Below are 19,966 nucleotides of genomic sequence, written 5' to 3' on the forward strand. Positions count from 1 at the left end.
GGGACTTGGCTCCTCCAGGGTAGATGTCATGTCTGGGACTTGGCTCCTCCAGGGTAGATTTCATGTCTGGGACTTGGTACCTCCAGGGTAGATGTCATGTCTGGGACTTGGTTCCTCCAGGGTAGATGTCATGTCTGGGACTTGGCTCCTCCAGGGTAGATGTCATGTCTGGGACTTGGCTCCTCCAGGGTAGATGTCATGTCTGGGACTTGGCACCTCCAGGGTAAATGTCATGTCTGAGACTTGGTACCTCCTCCAGGGTGGATGTCATGTCTGGGACTTGTGTCTGGGACTTGGTACCTCCAGGGTAGATGTCATGTCTGGGACTTGGTACCTCCAGGGTAGATGTCATGTCTGGGACTTGGCTCCTCCCCCAGGGTAGATGTCATGTCTGGGACTTGGCTCCTCCAGGGTAGCTGTCATGTCTGGGACTTGGCTCCTCCTCCAGGGTAGATGTCATGTCTGGGACTTGGCTCCTCCAGGGTAGATGTCATGTCTGGGACTTGGCTCCTCCAGGGTAGATGTCATGTCTGGGACTTGGCTCCTCCAGGGTAGATTTCATGTCTGGGACTTGGTACCTCCAGGGTAGATGTCATGTCTGGGACTTGGTTCCTCCAGGGTAGATGTCATGTCTGGGACTTGGCTCCTCCAGGGTAGATGTCATGTCTGGGACTTGGCTCCTCCAGGGTAGATGTCATGTCTGGGACTTGGCACCTCCAGGGTAGATGTCATGTCTGAGACTTGGTACCTCCTCCAGGGTGGATGTCATGTCTGGGACTTGGCTCCTCCTCCAGGGTAGATGTCATGTCTGGGACTTGGTACCTCCAGGGTGGATGTCATGTCTGGGACTTGGCTCCTCCAGGGTAGATGTCATGTCTGGGACTTGGTACCTCCAGGGTAGATGTCATGTCTGGGACTTGGCTCCTCCAGGGTAGATGTCATGTCTGGGACTTGGCTCCTCCAGGGTAGATGTCATGTCTGGGACTTGGTACCTCCAGGGTAGATGTCATGTCTGGGACTTGGTACCTCCTCCAGGGTGGATGTCATGTCTGGGACTTGGCTCCTCCTCCAGGGTAGATGTCATGTCTGGGACTTGGTACCTCCTCCAGGGTAGATGTCATGTCTGGGACTTGGTACCTCCTCCAGGGTGGATGTCATGTCTGGGACTTGGCTCCTCCTCCACGGTAGATGTCATGTCTGGGACTTGGCTCCTCCAGGGTAGATGTCATGTCTGGGACTTGGCTCCTCCAGGGTAGATGTCATGTCTGGGACTTGGCTCCTCCAGGGTGGATGTCATGTCTGGGACTTGGCTCCTCCAGGGTGGATGTCATGTCTGGGACTTGGCTCCTCCAGGGTAGATGTCATGTCTGGGACTTGGCTCCTCCAGGGTAGATGTCATGTCTGGGACTTGGCTCCTCCAGGGTAGATGTCATGTCTGGGACTTGGCACCTCCAGGGTAGATGTCATGTCTGGGACTTGGCTCCTCCAGGGTAGATGTCATGTCTGGGACTTGGTACCTCCAGGGTAGATGTCATGTCTGGGACTTGGCTCCTCCTCCAGGGTAGATGTCATGTCTGGGACTTGGCTCCTCCAGGGTGGATGTCATGTCTGGGACTTGGCTCCTCCAGGGTAGATGTCATGTCTGGGACTTAGCTCCTCCAGGGTAGATGTCATGTCTGGGACTTGGCTCCTCCAGGGTGGATGTCATGTCTGGGACTTGGCTCCTCCAGGGTAGATGTCATGTCTGGGACTTAGCTCCTCCAGGGTAGATGTCATGTCTGGGACTTGGCTCCTCCAGGGTAGATGTCATGTCTGGGACTTGGCTCCTCCAGGGTAGATGTCATGTCTGGGACTTAGCTCCTCCAGGGTAGATGTCATGTCTGGGACTTGGCTCCTCCAGGGTAGATGTCATGTCTGGGACTTGGCTCCTCCAGGGTAGATGTCATGTCTGGGACTTGGCTCCTCCTCCAGGGTAGATGTCATGTCTGGGACTTGGCTCCTCCAGGGTAGATGTCATGTCTGGGACTTGGCTCCTCCAGGGTGGATGTCATGTCTGGGACTTGGCTCCTCCAGGGTAGATGTCATGTCTGGGACTTGGCTCCTCCAGGGTAGATGTCATGTCTGGGACTTGGCTCCTCCAGGGTAGATGTCATGTCTGGGACTTGGCTCCTCCAGGGTAGATGTCATGTCTGGGACTTGGCTCCTCCAGGGTGGATGTGTGACCAACATATGCGGCAAGTCTGAGTTCTTGCAGAGTTATTGGAGGGGAGAGGAGTATTGTCTGTGTGCACATCCATGTGTGTGTGTGTGTGTGTGTGTGTGTGTGTGTGTGTGTGTGTGTGTGTGGATGCCTTAGAGGGCTTTGGTATTTCATGTAACAGATTACTGGTAACTGCTAAAGAACCACAGCTGCTGAGGCACATGGCCCAGATTACTGCAAGGAGTGTGTGTGAGTGTGTGTGTGTGAGTGTGAGTGTGTGTGTGAGTGTGTGTGTGAGTGTGTGTTTGAGTGTGAGTGTGAGTGTGTGTGTGAGTGTGTGTGTCCATCACGTGACCTACCTGTGTTTCCTGCCAGTCTGCCGGTGTGGTACTCGTCCCGGTGCTGGTGCTCGTTCCAGTCCCGTTAACCGTGGTGTGAGTGTGTGTGTTGTTGACAGTGGGGTGTGTGTGAGTGTGTGTGTTGTTGACAGCGGGGTGTGTGTGAGTGTGTATGTTGTTGACAGCGGGGTGTGTGTGAGTGTGTGTGGTGTTGACAGTGGGATGTGTGTGAGTGTGTGTGGTGTTGACAGCGGGGTGTGTGTGAGTGTGTGTGTTGTTGACAGCGGGGTGTGTGTGAGTGTGTGTGCGTAGCCCCCAGAGGAAGTGTTTGACATAGAGCAGCTGCCTATAGATGCTGTCCTCTAGACAGTCACTGTCCAGGTCCACTCTGAACCCCCCGCTGGGGAGGACGATGGGGGGGTGGTTCTCGAAACTCTCCAAAAGGTCCACTGGGGGAGGGGCACAGACACACACAGAGCAGGGGTTAGAATCCACACAGACACACACAGAGCAGGGGTTAGAATACACACAGACACACACAGACCAGGGGTTAGAATACACACAGACACACACAGAGCAGGGGTTAGAATACACACAGACCAGGGGTTAGAATACACACAGACCAGGGGTTAGAATCCACACAGAGCAGGGGTTAGAATACACACAGACACACACAGACCAGGGGTTAGAATACACACAGACACACACAGACCAGGGGTTAGAATACACACAGACACACACAGACCAGGGGTTAGAATACACACAGACCAGGGGTTAGAATACACACAGACACACACAGACCAGGGGTTAGAATACACACAGACCAGGGGTTAGAATACACACAGACACAGACAGACCAGGGGTTAGAATACACACAGACACACACAGAGCAGGGGTTAGAATACACACAGACACACACAGAGCAGGGGTTAGAATACACACAGACCAGGGGTTAGAATACACACAGACACACACAGAGCAGGGGTTAGAATATACACAGACACAGACAGACCAGGGGTTGGAATACACACAGACCAGGGGTTAGAATACACACAGACACAGACAGACCAGGGGTTAGAATACACACAGACACAGACAGAGCAGGGGTTAGAATACACACAGACACAGACAGAGCAGGGGTTAGAATACACACAGACACAGACAGACCAGGGGTTAGAATACACACAGACCAGGGGTTAGAATACACACAGACACACACAGAGCAGGGGTTAGAATACACACAGACACACACAGAGCAGGGGTTAGAATACACACAGACCAGGGGTTAGAATACACACAGACACACACAGAGCAGGGGTTAGAATACACACAGACACAGACAGACCAGGGGTTGGAATACACACAGACCAGGGGTTAGAATACACACAGACACAGACAGACCAGGGGTTAGAATACACACAGACACAGACAGAGCAGGGGTTAGAATACACACAGACACAGACAGAGCAGGGGTTAGAATACACACAGACACAGACAGACCAGGGGTTAGAATACACACAGACACACACAGAGCAGGGGTTAGAATACACACAGACCAGGGGTTAGAATACACACAGACACAGACAGAGCAGGGGTTAGAATACACACAGACACAGACAGAGCAGGGGTTAGAATACACACAGACACAGACAGACCAGGGGTAAGAATACACACAGACATACACAGAGCAGGGGTTAGAATACACACAGGCACAGCAGACCCGGGGGTTAGAATCCACACAGACACAACAGGGGTTAGAATCCACACAGACACAGCAGACCAGGGGTTAGAATCCACACAGACACATCAGGGGTTAGAATCTACACAGACACAACAGGGGTTAGAATCCACACAGACACAGCAGACCAGGGGTTAGAATCCACACAGACACAGCAGACCAGGGGTAAGAATCCACACAGACACAATACACCAGGGGTTAGAATCCACAGAGACACAACAGACCAGGGCTTAGAATCCACAGAGACACAGCAGACCAGGGGTTAGAATCCACACAGACACATCAGGGGTTAGAATCCACACAGACACAGCAGACCAGGGGTTAGAATCCACACAGACACAGCAGACCATGGGTAAGAATCCACACAGACACAACAGACCAGGGGTTAGAATCCACAGAGACACAACAGACCAGGGCTTAGAATCCACAGAGACACATCAGGGGTTAGAATCAACACAGACACATCAGGGGATTAGAATACACACAGACACAGACAGACCAGGGGTTAGAATCCACACAGACATAGCAGACCAGGGGTTAGAATCCACACAAACACATCAGGGGTTAGAATCAACACAGACACATCAGGGGATTAGAATACACACAGACACAGACAGACCAGGGGTTAGAATCCACACAGACATAGCAGACCAGGGGTTAGAATCCACACAGGCATGTTAACCCCCCCTCAGCAGGTACCTGTCCTGTATATGTATGCCTCATCCTCACTGCTGGGCTGCCATATTGGAACAGGCCCCATCTCAGCTGTCAACTGGTACTGAGTCAACAGGCCATGCAGCTGAACCGGCTTCAGACTGGGGTGGTCTGCACACAGCACCTTCCAACTCATCTAGAAATATATACATACATATATCAGAATATATATAGACTAGCTTTAGACTGGGGTGGTCTGCACACAGCACCTTCCAAATCATCTAGAAATATATAGAGAAATATATCAGAATATATAGACTAGCTTTAGACTGGGGTGGTCTGCACACAGCACCTTCCAACTCATCTAGACAGAAATACATACTGAACAGGGGTGTGCTGAGGAGTATTTCTGTCTGTAATAAAGACTCTTTGTGGGGTAAAAAATGACTTCTGATTTGCTGGGCCTGGCTCCCTAGTGGGTGGGTCTGGCTCCCCAGTGGCTGGGCCTGGCTCCCTAGTGGGTGGGTCTGGCTCCCTAGTGGGTGGGCCTGGCTCCCTAGTGGGTGGGTCTGGCTCCCCAGTGGCTGGGTCTGGCTCCCCAGTGGCTGGGCCTGGCTCCCTAGTGGGTGGGTCTGGCTCCCTAGTGGGTGGGCCTGGCTCCCTAGTGGGTGGGTCTGGCTCCCCAGTGGGTGGGTCTGGCTCCCCAGTGGGTGGGTCTGGCTCCCCAGAGGGGGGGACTGGCTCCCCAGTGGCCTGACCTGGCTCCCCAGTGGGTGGGTCTGGCTCCCCAGTGGGTGGGTCTGGCTCCCCAGTGGGTGGGTCTGGCTCCCCAGAGGGGGGGACTGGCTCCCCAGTGGCCTGACCTGGCTCCCCAGTGGGTGGGTCTGGCTCCCCAGTGGCTGGGTCTGGCTCCCCAGTGGCTGGGCCTGGCTCCCTAGTGGGTGGGTCTGGCTCCCCAGTGGGTGGGTCTGGCTCCCCAGTGGGTGGGTCTGGCTCCCCAGTGGGGTGGGGGGGGCTGGCTCCCCAGTGGCCTGACCTGGCTCCCCAGTGGGTGGGTCTGGCTCCCCAGTGGCTGGGTCTGGCTCCCCAGTGGCTGGGCCTGGCTCCCTAGTGGGTGGGTCTGGCTCCCCAGTGGCTGGGTCTGGCTCCCCAGTGGCTGGGCCTGGCTCCCTAGTGGGTGGGTCTGGCTCCCCAGTGGGTGGGTCTGGCTCCCCAGTGGCTGGGTCTGGCTCCCCAGTGGCCTGCTCCCCAACCAGGCCCACACGTGGCTGCGCTCTTGCCCAGTCATGTGAAATCCATAGATTAGGGCCTAATACATTTATTTAAATTGATTGATTTCCTTATATGAACTGTAACTCAGTAAAATCGTTGAAATTGTTGCATGTTGCATTTCTATTTGTGTTCAGTGTATAAAGACATACAGTATATAAATAAATATATCAGAATATATAGACACTGGCGTGGTACACAAACAGCACCTTCCAAGTCATCTAGACACATAGAGAGAGAAATATATCAGAATATATAGAGAGATAAATATATCAGAATATATATAGAGAGAAATATATCAGAATATATAGAGAGAAAAATATATCAGAATATATAGAGAGATAAATATATCAGAATATATAGAGAGATAAATATATGGAGATAAATATATCAGAATATATAGAGAGAAAAATATATCAGAATATATAGAGAGATAAATATATGGAGATAAATATATCAGAATATATATAGAGATAAATATATCAGAATATATAGAGAGATAAATATATCAGAATATATATAGAGATAAATATATCAGAATATATAGAGAGATATATATATCAGAATATATAGAGATATAAATATATCAGAATATATAGAGAGATAAATATATCAGAATATATATAGAGATAAATATATCAGAATATATAGAGATAAATATATCAGAATATATAGAGAGATAAATATATCAGAATATATATAGAGATAAATATATCAGAATATATAGAGAGATAAATATATCAGAATATATAGAGAGATAAATATATCAGAATATATAGAGAGATAAATATATCAGAATATATAGAGAGATAAATATATCAGAATATATAGAGAGATAAATATATCAGAATATATAGAGAGATAAATATATCAGAATATATAGAGAGATAAATATATCAGAATATATAGAGAGATAAATATATCAGAATATATATAGAGATACATATATCAGAATATATAGAGAGATAAATATATCAGAATATATAGAGAGATAAATATATCAGAATATATAGAGAGATAAATATATCAGAATATATAGAGAGATAAATATATAGAGAAAAATATATCAGAATATATAGAGAGATACATATATCAGAATATATAGAGAGATAAATATATCAGAATATATAGAGAGATAAATATATCAGAATATATAGAGAGATAAATATATAGAGATAAATATATCAGAATATATAGAGAGAAAAATATATCAGAATATATAGAGAGATAAATATATCAGAATATATAGAGAGATAAATATATGGAGATAAATATATCAGAATATATAGAGAGAAAAATATATCAGAATATATAGAGAGATAAATATATGGAGATAAATATATCAGAATATATATAGAGATAAATATATCAGAATATATAGAGAGATAAATATATCAGAATATATATAGAGATAAATATATCAGAATATATAGAGAGATATATATATCAGAATATATAGAGATATAAATATATCAGAATATATAGAGAGATAAATATATCAGAATATATATAGAGATAAATATATCAGAATATATAGAGATAAATATATCAGAATATATAGAGAGATAAATATATCAGAATATATATAGAGATAAATATATCAGAATATATAGAGAGATAAATATATCAGAATATATAGAGAGATAAATATATCAGAATATATAGAGAGATAAATATATCAGAATATATAGAGAGATAAATATATCAGAATATATAGAGAGATAAATATATCAGAATATATAGAGAGATAATTATATCAGAATATATAGAGAGATAAATATATCAGAATATATAGAGAGATAAATATATCAGAATATATATAGAGATACATATATCAGAATATATAGAGAGATAAATATATCAGAATATATAGAGAGATAAATATATCAGAATATATAGAGAGATAAATATATCAGAATATATAGAGAGATAAATATATAGAGAAAAATATATCAGAATATATAGATAGATACATATATCAGAATATATAGAGAGATAAATATATCAGAATATATAGAGAGATAAATATATCAGAATATATATAGAGATAAATATATCAGAATATATAGAGAGATAAATATATCAGAATATGTAGAGAGATATATATATCAGAATATCTAGAGATATAAATATATAGAGAAAAATATATCAGAATATATAGAGAGATAAATATATCAGAATATATAGAGAGATAAATATATCAGAATATATATAGAGATAAATATATCAGAATATATATAGAGATAAATATATCAGAATATATATAGAGATAAATATATCAGAATATATAGAGAGATACATATATCAGAATATATATAGAGAGATAAATATATAGAGAAAAATATATCAGAATATATAGAGAGATAAATATATCAGAATATATAGAGAGATAAATATATCAGAATATATAGAGAGATAAATATATCAGAATATATAGAGAGATAAATATATCAGAATATATAGAGAGATAAATATATCAGAATATATAGAGAGATAAATATATCAGAATATATATAGAGAGAAATATATAGAGATAAATATATCAGAATATATAGAGAGAGAAATATTTGTGACCAATCACAGTAAGGTACTTCATTGTTACCCAGAATTATTTTATATTGAGATAAAAATGGCTGCATTGGACCTTTAAGGTGAGAAAAGGTTAGAGGTCAGGTGTGTGATGTTACCTGTGTTAGCTGTTGAGGGGGTGTAGCCAGGATGCTGAAAGGGTCAGAGGTCAGGTGTGTGACGTTACCTGTGTTAGCTGCTGAGGAGGTGTGGCCAGGATGCTGACAGGGTCAGAGGTCAGGTGTGTGACGTTACCTGTGTTAGCTGCTGAGGAGGTGTGGCCAGGATGCTGACAGGGTTAGAGGTCAGAGGTCAGGTGTGTGATGTTACCTGTGTTAGCTGCTGAGGAGGTGTGGCCAGGATGCTGACAGGGTTAGAGGTCAGAGGTCAGGTGTGTGAGCTGTTGAGGGGGTGTGGCCAGGATGCTGACAGGGTCAGAGGTCAGGTGTGTGACCTTACCTGTGTTAGCTGCTGAGGAGGTGTGGGCAGGATGCTGACAGGGTCAGAGGTCAGGTGTGTGACGTTACCTGTGTTAGCTGCTGAGGAGGTGTGGCCAGGATGCTGACAGGGTCAGAGGTCAGGTGTGTGACCTTACCTGTGTTAGCTGCTGAGGAGGTGTGGCCAGGATGCTGACAGGGTCAGAGATCAGGTGTGTGATGTTACCTGTGTTAGCTGCTGAGGAGGTGTGGCCAGGATGCTGACAGGGTCAGATGTCAGGTGTGTGACCTTACCTGTGTTAGCTGCTGAGGAGGTGTGGCCAGGATGCTGACAGCGCTGTTGAACTTGTTGAAGAACTTGTCTGCCAGGTAACTAAGCCCCGCCTTCCTAGTCCACTCTAGAACCATCCTGACACAGGCCTGTACCTGGAGAACCTTAGAGCGCTGGAACCAGCCCCGCGACGGACCTACACACACACACACACACGCAGACACACACACACACACACACACACAGACACATAAAGATACAGTCCACACCTGGCTGATTAGTCTGTTGTAGAACACATTCCACACCTGTCTGATGAGTCTGTTGTAGAACACATTCCACACCTGTCTGATTAGTCTGTTGTAGAGCACATTCCACACCTGTCTGATTAGTCTGTTGTAGAACACATTCCACACCTGTCTGATTAGTCTGTTGTAGAGCACATTCCACACCTGTCTGATTAGTCTGTTGTAGAGCACATTCCACACCTGTCTGATTAGTCTGTTGTAGAACACATTCCACACCTGTCTGATTAGTCTGTTGTAGAACACATTCCACACCTGTCTGATTAGTCTGTTGTAGAACACATTCCACACCTGTCTGATTAGTCTGTTGTAGAACACATTCCACACCTGTCTGATTAGTCTGTTGTAGAACACATTCCACACCTGTGTGATTAGTCTGTTGTAGAACACAGTCCACACCTGTCTGATTAGTCTGTTGTAGAACACATTCCACACCTGTCTGATTAGTCTGTTGTAGAACACAGTCCACACCTGGCTGATTAGTCTGTTGTAGAACACATTCCACACCTGTCTGATTAGTCTGTTGTAGAACACATTCCACACCTGTCTGATTAGTCTGTTGTAGAACACATTCCACACCTGTCTGATTAGTCTGTTGTAGAACACATTCCACACCTGTCTGATTAGTCTGTTGTAGAACACAGTCCACACCTGTCTGATGAGTCTGTTGTAGAGCACAGTCCACACCTGGCTGATTAGTCTGTTGTAGAACACATTCCACACCTGTCTGATGAGTCTGTTGTAGAACACATTCCACACCTGTCTGATTAGTCTGTTGTAGAACACATTCCACACCTGTCTGATTAGTCTGTTGTAGAACACATTCCACACCTGTCTGATTAGTCTGTTGTAGAACACAGTCCACACCTGTCTGATTAGTCTGTTGTAGAGCACATTCCACACCTGTCTGATTAGTCTGTTGTAGAACACATTCCACACCTGTCTGATTAGTCTGTTGTAGAACACATTCCACACCTGTCTGATTAGTCTGTTGTAGAACACATTCCACACCTGTCTGATTAGTCTGTTGTAGAACACAGTCCACACCTGTCTGATTAGTCTGTTGTAGAACACAGTCCACACCTGTCTGATTAGTCTGTTGTAGAACACAGTCCACACCTGTCTGATTAGTCTGTTGTAGAACACATTCCACACCTGTCTGATTAGTCTGTTGTAGAACACAGTCCACACCTGTCTGATTAGTCTGTTGTAGAACACAGTCCACACCTGGCTGATTAGTCTGTTGTAGAACACATTCCACACCTGTCTGATTAGTCTGTTGTAGAACACATTCCACACCTGTCTGATTAGTCTGTTGTAGAACACAGTCCACACCTGTCTGATTAGTCTGTTGTAGAACACATTCCACACCTGTCTGATTAGTCTGTTGTAGAACACAGTCCACACCTGGCTGATTAGTCTGTTGTAGAACACAGTCCACACCTGTCTGATTCGTCTGTTGTAGAACACAGTCCACACCTGTCTGATTAGTCTGTTGTAGAACACATTCCACACCTGTCTGATTAGTCTGTTGTAGAACACAGTCCACACCTGTCTGATTAGTCTGTTGTAGAACACAGTCCACACCTGTCTGATTAGTCTGTTGTAGAACACATTCCACACCTGTCTGATTAGTCTGTTGTAGAACACATTCCACACCTGTCTGATTAGTCTGTTGTAGAACACAGTCCACACCTGTCTGATTAGTCTGTTGTAGAACACAGTCCACACCTGTCTGATTAGTCTGTTGTAGAACACAGTCCACACCTGGCTGATTAGTCTGTTGTAGAACACATTCCACACCTGTCTGATTAGTCTGTTGTAGAACACATTCCACACCTGTCTGATTAGTCTGTTGTAGAACACAGTCCACACCTGTCTGATTAGTCTGTTGTAGAACACAGTCCACACCTGTCTGATTAGTCTGTTGTAGAACACAGTCCACACCTGGCTGATTAGTCTGTTGTAGAACACAGTCCACACCTGTCTGATTCGTCTGTTGTAGAACACAGTCCACACCTGTCTGATTAGTCTGTTGTAGAACACATTCCACACCTGTCTGATTAGTCTGTTGTAGAACACAGTCCACACCTGTCTGATTAGTCTGTTGTAGAACACAGTCCACACCTGTCTGATTAGTCTGTTGTAGAACACATTCCACACCTGTCTGATTAGTCTGTTGTAGAACACATTCCACACCTGTCTGATTAGTCTGTTGTAGAACACAGTCCACACCTGTCTGATTAGTCTGTTGTAGAACACATTCCACACCTGTCTGATTAGTCTGTTGTAGAACACAGTCCACACCTGTCTGATTAGTCTGTTGTAGAACACAGTCCACACCTGTCTGATTAGTCTGTTGTAGAACACATTCCACACCTGTCTGATTAGTCTGTTGTAGAACACAGTCCACACCTGTCTGATTAGTCTGTTGTAGAACACAGTCCACACCTGGCTGATTAGTCTGTTGTAGAACACATTCCACACCTGTCTGATTAGTCTGTTGTAGAACACATTCCACACCTGTCTGATTAGTCTGTTGTAGAACACAGTCCACACCTGTCTGATTAGTCTGTTGTAGAACACAGTCCACACCTGTCTGATTAGTCTGTTGTAGAACACATTCCACACCTGTCTGATTAGTCTGTTGTAGAACACATTCCACACCTGTCTGATTAGTCTGTTGTAGAACACAGTCCACACCTGTCTGATTAGTCTGTTGTAGAACACATTCCACACCTGTCTGATTAGTCTGTTGTAGAACACAGTCCACACCTGTCTGATTAGTCTGTTGTAGAACACATTTCCTGGCGGAAAATTCTTTTTTGTGATCAGCTCTCCAAAATTGAGGAGTTCCCATGGCAGGGCTCGGAATACCTCTTTCCCCCTCTCCCTCTCTCCCTCTCTCTCTCTCTCTCTCATGTCATGACTAACCTGGACCACCTATGGAGAGGTGCCTTTTGTTCAGTAAATCGTAGGTATTAAATGAGGTGAAAAGGAGACTGGAGTCATTAGTGCCACTTTAAGAGGTAGCTAATCCCTGTCCAACCCTCCTCCTCCTTCACCCCCTCCTACCCCACCCCAGGGGTACAGCTCCATCCCCCCTCCGCCCCAGCCAATGGGTACCCCCCCCCCCATCACCCCCTCCCCCCTAATAGGCTTATAGTCTGGGAATATGACAATCTGTCCTCGCTGCTCTGAGAGACATGACTGAACTCCTCAGACACTACAAACACAACACAGAACCTGGACCGTAGTCCTCAGACAAACACAACACAGAACCTGGACCGTAGTCCTCAGACAAACACAACACAGAACCTGGACCGTAGTCCTCAGACAAACACAACACAGAACCTGGACCATAGTCCTCAGACAAACACAACACAGAACCTGGACCGTAGTCCTCAGACAAACACAACACAGAACCTGGACCGTAGTCCTCAGACAAACACAACACAGAACCTGGACCGTAGTCCTCAGACAAACACAACACAGAACCTGGACCGTAGTCCTCAGACAAACACAACACAGAACCTGGACCGTAGTCCTCAGACAAACACAACACAGAACCTGGACCGTAGTCCTCAGACAAACACAACACAGAACCTGGACCGTAGTCCTCAGACAAACACAACACAGAACCTGGACCGTAGTCCTCAGACAAACACAACACAGAACCTGGACCGTAGTCCTCAGACAAACACAACACAGAACCTGGACCGTAGTCCTCAGACAAACACAACACAGAACCTGAACCGTAGTCCTCAGACAAACACAAGACAGAACCTGGACCGTAGTCCTCAGACAAACACAACACAGAACCTGGACCATAGTCCTCAGACAAACACAACACAGAACCTGGACCGTAGTCCTCAGACAAACACAACACAGAACCTGGACCGTAGTCCTCAGACAAACACAACACAGAACCTGGACCGTAGTCCTCAGCAGAAATGGTCTTCTGATATAATCTGCTTACAGGTCACAGTTTGTCACAGCAAACACTACTAACACACAGTACCACTCAGCTCTCTCTCTCTGCCTCGCTCTACCTCTCTCTGCCTCTCTACCTCTCTCTACCTCTCTCTGCCTCTCTCTACCTCTCTCTACCTCTCTCTACCTCTCTCTGGCTCGCTCCATCTCTCTCTGCCTCTCTCTGCCTCGGTTGCTATGGCATCTGACATTGGCGCTACCTGCTGTTACCATGGATACCATCGCCAGAGAAACATCAATGTGAACAGAGAGAGAAACAGATACACTACATGACCAGCAGTATGTGGACTAACTACACTATATATGTGTACACCCCTTCAAGTGTATACAGGTGTATAACATCGAACACACGGCCATGCAATCTCCATAGACAAACATTAACAGTAGAATGGATTCATTGAAGAGCTCAGTGACTTTCATCGTGGCACCGTCATAGGATGCCACCTTTTCCAACAAGTCAGTTGGGCAAATTTCTGCCCTGCTAGAGCTTCCCCATAGTGACCATGCAGTCTATATATACATTAATACATCTAGTGCTTTCAAACACAGAGAGAGAGACAGAGAGAGAGAAAGGGGGGGAGAGAGAGAGAAAGGGGGGAGAGTGAAAGGGGGGGAGAGAAACAGAGAGAAACAGAGAGAGAAAGGGGGGGCGAGAGAGAGAGAGAGAGAGAGAGAGAGAGAGAGAGAAATGGGGGAGAGAGAGAGAAATGGGGGAGAGAGAGAAAGGGGGAGAGAGAAAGAGAGAGAAAGGAGAGAAAGAAAGATCTATGTTAGGAAGGTCATCAGCTCTCACCCTATATTGCTTTTAGCTCCCCCATCTTACCCTCCATCCCAGACAACTCTCATCCTCCCCCATCCCCCAATAATAAAGACCATCAGAGGATAAGAGAAGAGGGGAGGTGGGAAGGGGAGGTGGGAAGGGGAGGGTGAGGTTGTCAAGGACAAATCTAAAGCACGAGTTGCTTTCCTCTCCTCCGTCAAAATGCTGACACACACACACACACACACACACACACACACACACACACACACACACACACACACACCATTCCTCATCTAGGGATTTACCCTGAGGCAGACTAATGGAAGTGTGCCTCTCTGTCTGTGTGTTTCTCTGTGTGTTTCTCTCTGTGTGTGTCTCTGTGTGGGTGTTTCTCTGTGTGTATCTCTCTGTGGGTATCTCTGTGGGTGTTTCTGTCTGTCTGTCTATGTGTGTGTTTCTCTGTGTGTGTGTGTGTGTTTCTGTGTGTGTGTGTGTGTTTCTCTCTGTCTGTCTGTGTGTGTGTGTCTCTATGTGTGTTGTTGTGTGTTTCTCTCTGTGTGTTGTTGTGTGTTTCTCTCTGTGTGTTGTTGTGTGTTTCTCTCTGTGTGTTGTTGTTGTGTTTCTCTCTGTGTGTTGTTGTGTGTTGTTGTGTGTTTCTCTCTGTGTGTTGTTGTGTGTTTCTCTCTGTGTGTTGTTGTGTGTTTCTCTCTGTGTGTTGTTGTGTGTTGTTGTGTGTTTCTCTCTGTGTGTTGTTGTGTGTTTCTCTCTGTGTGTTGCTGTGTGTTGTTGTGTGTTTCTCTCTGTGTGTTGTTGTGTGTTGTTGTGTGTTTCTCTCTGTGTGTTGTTGTGTGTTTCTCTCTGTGTGTTGTTGTGTGTTGTTGTGTGTTTCTCTCTGTGTGTTGTTGTGTGTTTCTCTCTGTGTGTTGTTGTGTGTTGTTGTGTGTTTCTCTCTGTGTGTTGTTGTGTGTTTCTCTCTGTGTGTTGTTGTGTGTTTCTCTCTGTGTGTTGTTGTGTGTTGTTGTGTGTTGTTGTGTGTTTCTCTCTGTGTGTTGTTGTGTGTTGTTGTGTGTTTCTCTCTGTGTGTTGTTGTGTGTTTCTCTCTGTGTGTTGTTGTGTGTTGTTGTGTGTTGTTGTGTGTTTCTCTCTGTGTGTTGTTGTGTGTTTCTCTCTGTGTGTTGTTGTGTGTTTCTCTCTGTGTGTTGTTGTGTAGTGGTCCCCAACTCTTTTTTTCAACCTCAATGGGATAAAAAACTAAAAACTAAAACGCCCCTCTGATTTAGTTGTCAGTGGTAACGACCTCCATCTCATCTGATCCTGATGCTGCAAACCATCTGACAAACGTTTATATTAAACAGGGTTTATTAGGACTCATTTTCATGGTTCCTTATACAAACCATCTGACAAACGTTTATATTAAACAGGGTTTATTAGGGCTCATTTTCATGGTTCCTTATACAAACCATCTGACAAACGTTTATATTAAACAGGTTTTATTAGGACTCATTTTCATGGTTCCTTATTCATGACGATTCATTTGTTCTCTGTTTCGAAGGTTGAAATCAGAATGTATTTTCCACATCGATGTCACGTCACAAATACATTGACAAATGATGTTGAAACAACATTGGTTCAACCAGTTTGTGCCTCGTTGAATAGTTTCCTCAAGCTACTAGCTCAACTGCCACATCATTCATTACCAGACTGAGGTCTAGAGAATGATCATTCATTACCAGACTGAGGTCTAGAGAATGATCATTCATTACCAGACTGAGGTTTAGAGAATGATCATTCATTACCAGACTGAGGTCTAGAGAATGATCATTCATTACCAGACTGAGGTCTAGAGAATGATCATTCATTACCAGACTGAGGTCTAGAGAATGATCATTCATTACCAGACTGAGGTCTAGAGAATGATCATTCATTACCAGACTGAGGTCTAGAGAATGATCATTCATTACCAGACTGAGGTCTAGAGAATGATCATTCATTACCAGACTGAGGTCTAGAGAATGATCATTCATTACCAGACTGAGGTCTAGAGAATGATCATTCATTACCAGACTGAGGTCTAGAGAATGATCATTCATTACCAGACTGAGGTCTAGAGAATGATCATTCATTACCAGACTGAGGTCTAGAGAATGATCATTCATTACTAGACTGAGGTCTAGAGAATGATCATTCATTACCAGACTGAGGTCTAGAGAATGATCATTCATTACCAGACTGAGGTCTAGAGAATGATCATTCATTACCAGACTGAGGTCTAGAGAATGATCATTCATTACCAGACTGAGGTTTAGTACTTAGAGAATGATCTGTACCAATTACAACAATTAAAACATGTGTGAGCAAGGAGGCCTACAAACCTGACTCAGTCACACCAGCTTTGTCAGGAGGAATGGGCCAATATTCACCCAACTTATTGTGGGAAGCTTGTGGAAGTTTACCCAAAACATTTGACCCAAGTTAAACAATTTAAAGGCAATGCTACCAAATACTAATTGAGTGTATGTAAACTTCTGACCGACTGGGAATGTGATGAAAGAAATAAAATCTTAAATAAATCATTCTCTCTACTATTATTCTGACATTTCACATTCTTAAAATAAAGTGGTGATCCTAACTGACCCGAGACAGGGAATTTTTACTAGGATTAAATGTCAGGGAGTTTAAATGTATTTGGCTAAGGTGTATGTAAACTTCTGACTTCAAATTTATTTTTTCTATTTTCTACATTGTAGAATAATAGTGAAGACATCAACACTATGAAATAACACATGGAATCAAATATAAACACATTCTTCTCTTGTGGCATTGAATGGAGGAGACAGGTGAATGGAGGAGACAGGTGAATGGAGGAGACTGGAGTAGACAGGTGAATGGAGGAGACAGGTGAATGGAGGAGACAGGTGAATGGAGGAGACTGGAGGAGACAGGTGAATGGAGGAGACAGGTGAATGGAGGAGACAGGTGAATGGAGGAGACTGGAGGAGACAGGTGAATGGAGGAGACAGGTGAATGGAGGAGACAGGTGAATGGAGGAGACAGGTGAATGGAGGAGACAGGTGAATGGAGGAGACAGGTGAATGGTGGAGACAGGTGAATGGAGGAGACAGGTGAATGGAGGAGACAGGTGAATGGTAGAGACAGGTGAATGGAGGAGACAGGTGAATGGAGGAGACAGGTGAATGGAGGAGACAGGTGAATGGAGGAGACAGGTGAATGGAGGAGACAGGTGAATGGAGGAGACAGGTGAATGGAGGAGACAGGTGAATGGAGGATGTTTAAGTCTTGAGACAATCGAGACATGGATTGTGTCTGTGTGCCATTCAGAGTGTGAATGGGCAAAACAAAAGATTGAAGTCAGGCACGCCGGTTTATGTCAAGAACTGCAACGCTGCTGGGTTTTTTCACGCTCAACAGACCTATTTTACTGGAGCAATATATATTTAGCCCAGGCCTCAGTTCTCGTCCTCTAGTCCTAGTTCTAGGTCCTCCTCTCCTCTCTCAAAGCTCGGTTCTAGTCCCTCTCCTCTCTCAGAGCTCGGTTCTAGGTCCTCTCCTCTCTCAGAGCTCGGTTCTAGTCCCTCTCCTCTCTCAGAGCTCGGTTCTAGTCCCTCTCCTCTCTCAGAGCTCGGTTCTAGTCCCTCTCCTCTCTCAGAGCTCGATTCTAGTCCCTCTCCTCTCTCAGAGCTCGGTTCTAGTCCCTCTCCTCTCTCAGAGCTCGGTTCTAGTCCCTCTCCTCTCTCAGAGCTCGGTTCTAGTCCCCCTCCTCTCTCAGAGCTCGGTTCTAGTCCCTCTCCTCTCTCAGAGCTCGGTTCTAGTCCCTCTCCTCTCTCAGAGCTCGGTTCTAGTCCCTCTCCTCTCTCAGAGCTCGGTTCTAGTCCCTCTCCTCTCTCAGAGCTCGGTTCTAGTCCCTCTCCTCTCTCAGAGCTCGGTTCTAGTCCCTCTCCTCTCTCAGAGCTCGGTTCTAGTTCCTCTCCTCTCTCAGAGCTCGGTTCTAGTCCCTCTCCTCTCTCAGAGCTCGGTTCTAGTCCCTCTCCTCTCTCAGAGCTCGGTTCTAGTCCCTCTCCTCTCTCAGAGCTCGGTTCTAGTCCCTCTCCTCTCTCAGAGCTCGGTTCTAGTCCCTCTCCTCTCTCAGAGCTCGATTCTAGTCCCTCTCCTCTCTCAGAGCTCGGTTCTAGTCCCTCTCCTCTCTCAGAGCTCGGTTCTAGTCCCTCTCCTCTCTCAGAGCTCGGTTCTAGTCCCTCTCCTCTCTATACACCAAGTCACTTGACTCCGTCAAAACCACACAGTCTCTCCCATCATTGCTATGCAGATGACACTCAATTACTTTTCTCTGTGTGTGTGTGTGTGTGTGTGTGTGTGTGTGTGTGTGTGTGTGTGTGTGTGTGTGTGTGTGTGTGTGTGTGTGTGTGTGTGTGTGTGTGTGTGTGTGTGTCTGTGTGTGTGTGTGTGTGTGTGTGTGTGTGTGTGTGTGTGTGCGTGCGCGTCCACGTGTGTCTCACCCTTGTCCATGAGCTGGTTGAAGAGAGATACGTTGGAGAAGAAGAAGAGGTAGGAGAACATCTGGGCCTGGACCTCTGGGTGGACCTGGTAGCCCTGGAGTAGCTCCTGACTGCACTGGAACACCTGGAGACACACACACACACACACACACACACACACGCACACACACACACATGGACAGACACACACACACACACACACACATACACACACACACACACGCACACACATGGACAGACACACACACACACACACACACACACACACACACAGTGACAGAAATGTAAAAATGTATCATGCCAAATATATTCCATGCAGGAATAATGTGTGTGTCTGTCCATGTGTGTGTGTGTGTGTGTGTGTGTGTGTGTGTGGTACCTGCAGGACCCTGCGAACGGGCTCAGGAAACCCTGTACCTCCTCTCCAGCAGGGTTCAGAGCTGTCCACTGGGAAAGGGTTACAGTCCAGTAGACCAGGAAGTACTACGTACAGGGACTGGAACACACACACACACATACACACACGCACACACATGCACACACACACACACACACACACACACACACACACACACACACACACACAACCACACACACACACACACACACACACACAACCACACACACACACACACACAACCACACACACAGAGAGACACACGTTAACGACACACACACGTTAGCTACCAACACACATTAGCTACCAACAGACCTCAGTGGTGAGCTAGACAGACATGACCTCTATCCTCAGTGGTGAGTTAGACAGACATGACCTCTATCCTCAGTGGTGAGCTAGACAGACATGACCTCTATCCTCAGTGGTGAGCTAGACAGACATGACCTCTATCCTCAGTGGTGAGCTAGACAGACATGACCTCTATCCTCAGTGGTGAGCTAGACAGACATGACCTCTATCCTC

At 45.6% G+C, this 19,966-nt stretch overlaps 1 protein-coding gene across 1 annotated transcript in view; it reads right to left on the reverse strand.

The window, feature by feature from the left end:
- Positions 1-19,966, reverse strand: part of LOC139405250 (ras-associating and dilute domain-containing protein-like) — a 97,689-nt gene that overhangs the window by 29,037 nt on the left and 48,686 nt on the right. The window contains exons 12-16 of the mRNA XM_071147689.1: positions 19,427-19,543; positions 19,048-19,171; positions 9,499-9,671; positions 4,976-5,126; positions 2,560-2,987 (exon numbers count right to left, since the gene is read on the reverse strand). Of these exons, the coding sequence (XP_071003790.1) occupies positions 2,560-2,987; positions 4,976-5,126; positions 9,499-9,671; positions 19,048-19,171; positions 19,427-19,543 (993 nt within the window). The remainder of the gene's footprint in view (positions 1-2,559; positions 2,988-4,975; positions 5,127-9,498; positions 9,672-19,047; positions 19,172-19,426; positions 19,544-19,966) is intronic.

The sequence above is a fragment of the Oncorhynchus clarkii genome, unplaced genomic scaffold (assembly GCF_045791955.1).
Source record: "Oncorhynchus clarkii lewisi isolate Uvic-CL-2024 unplaced genomic scaffold, UVic_Ocla_1.0 unplaced_contig_6271_pilon_pilon, whole genome shotgun sequence".
Classification (NCBI taxonomy): Eukaryota; Metazoa; Chordata; class Actinopteri; order Salmoniformes; family Salmonidae; genus Oncorhynchus; species Oncorhynchus clarkii.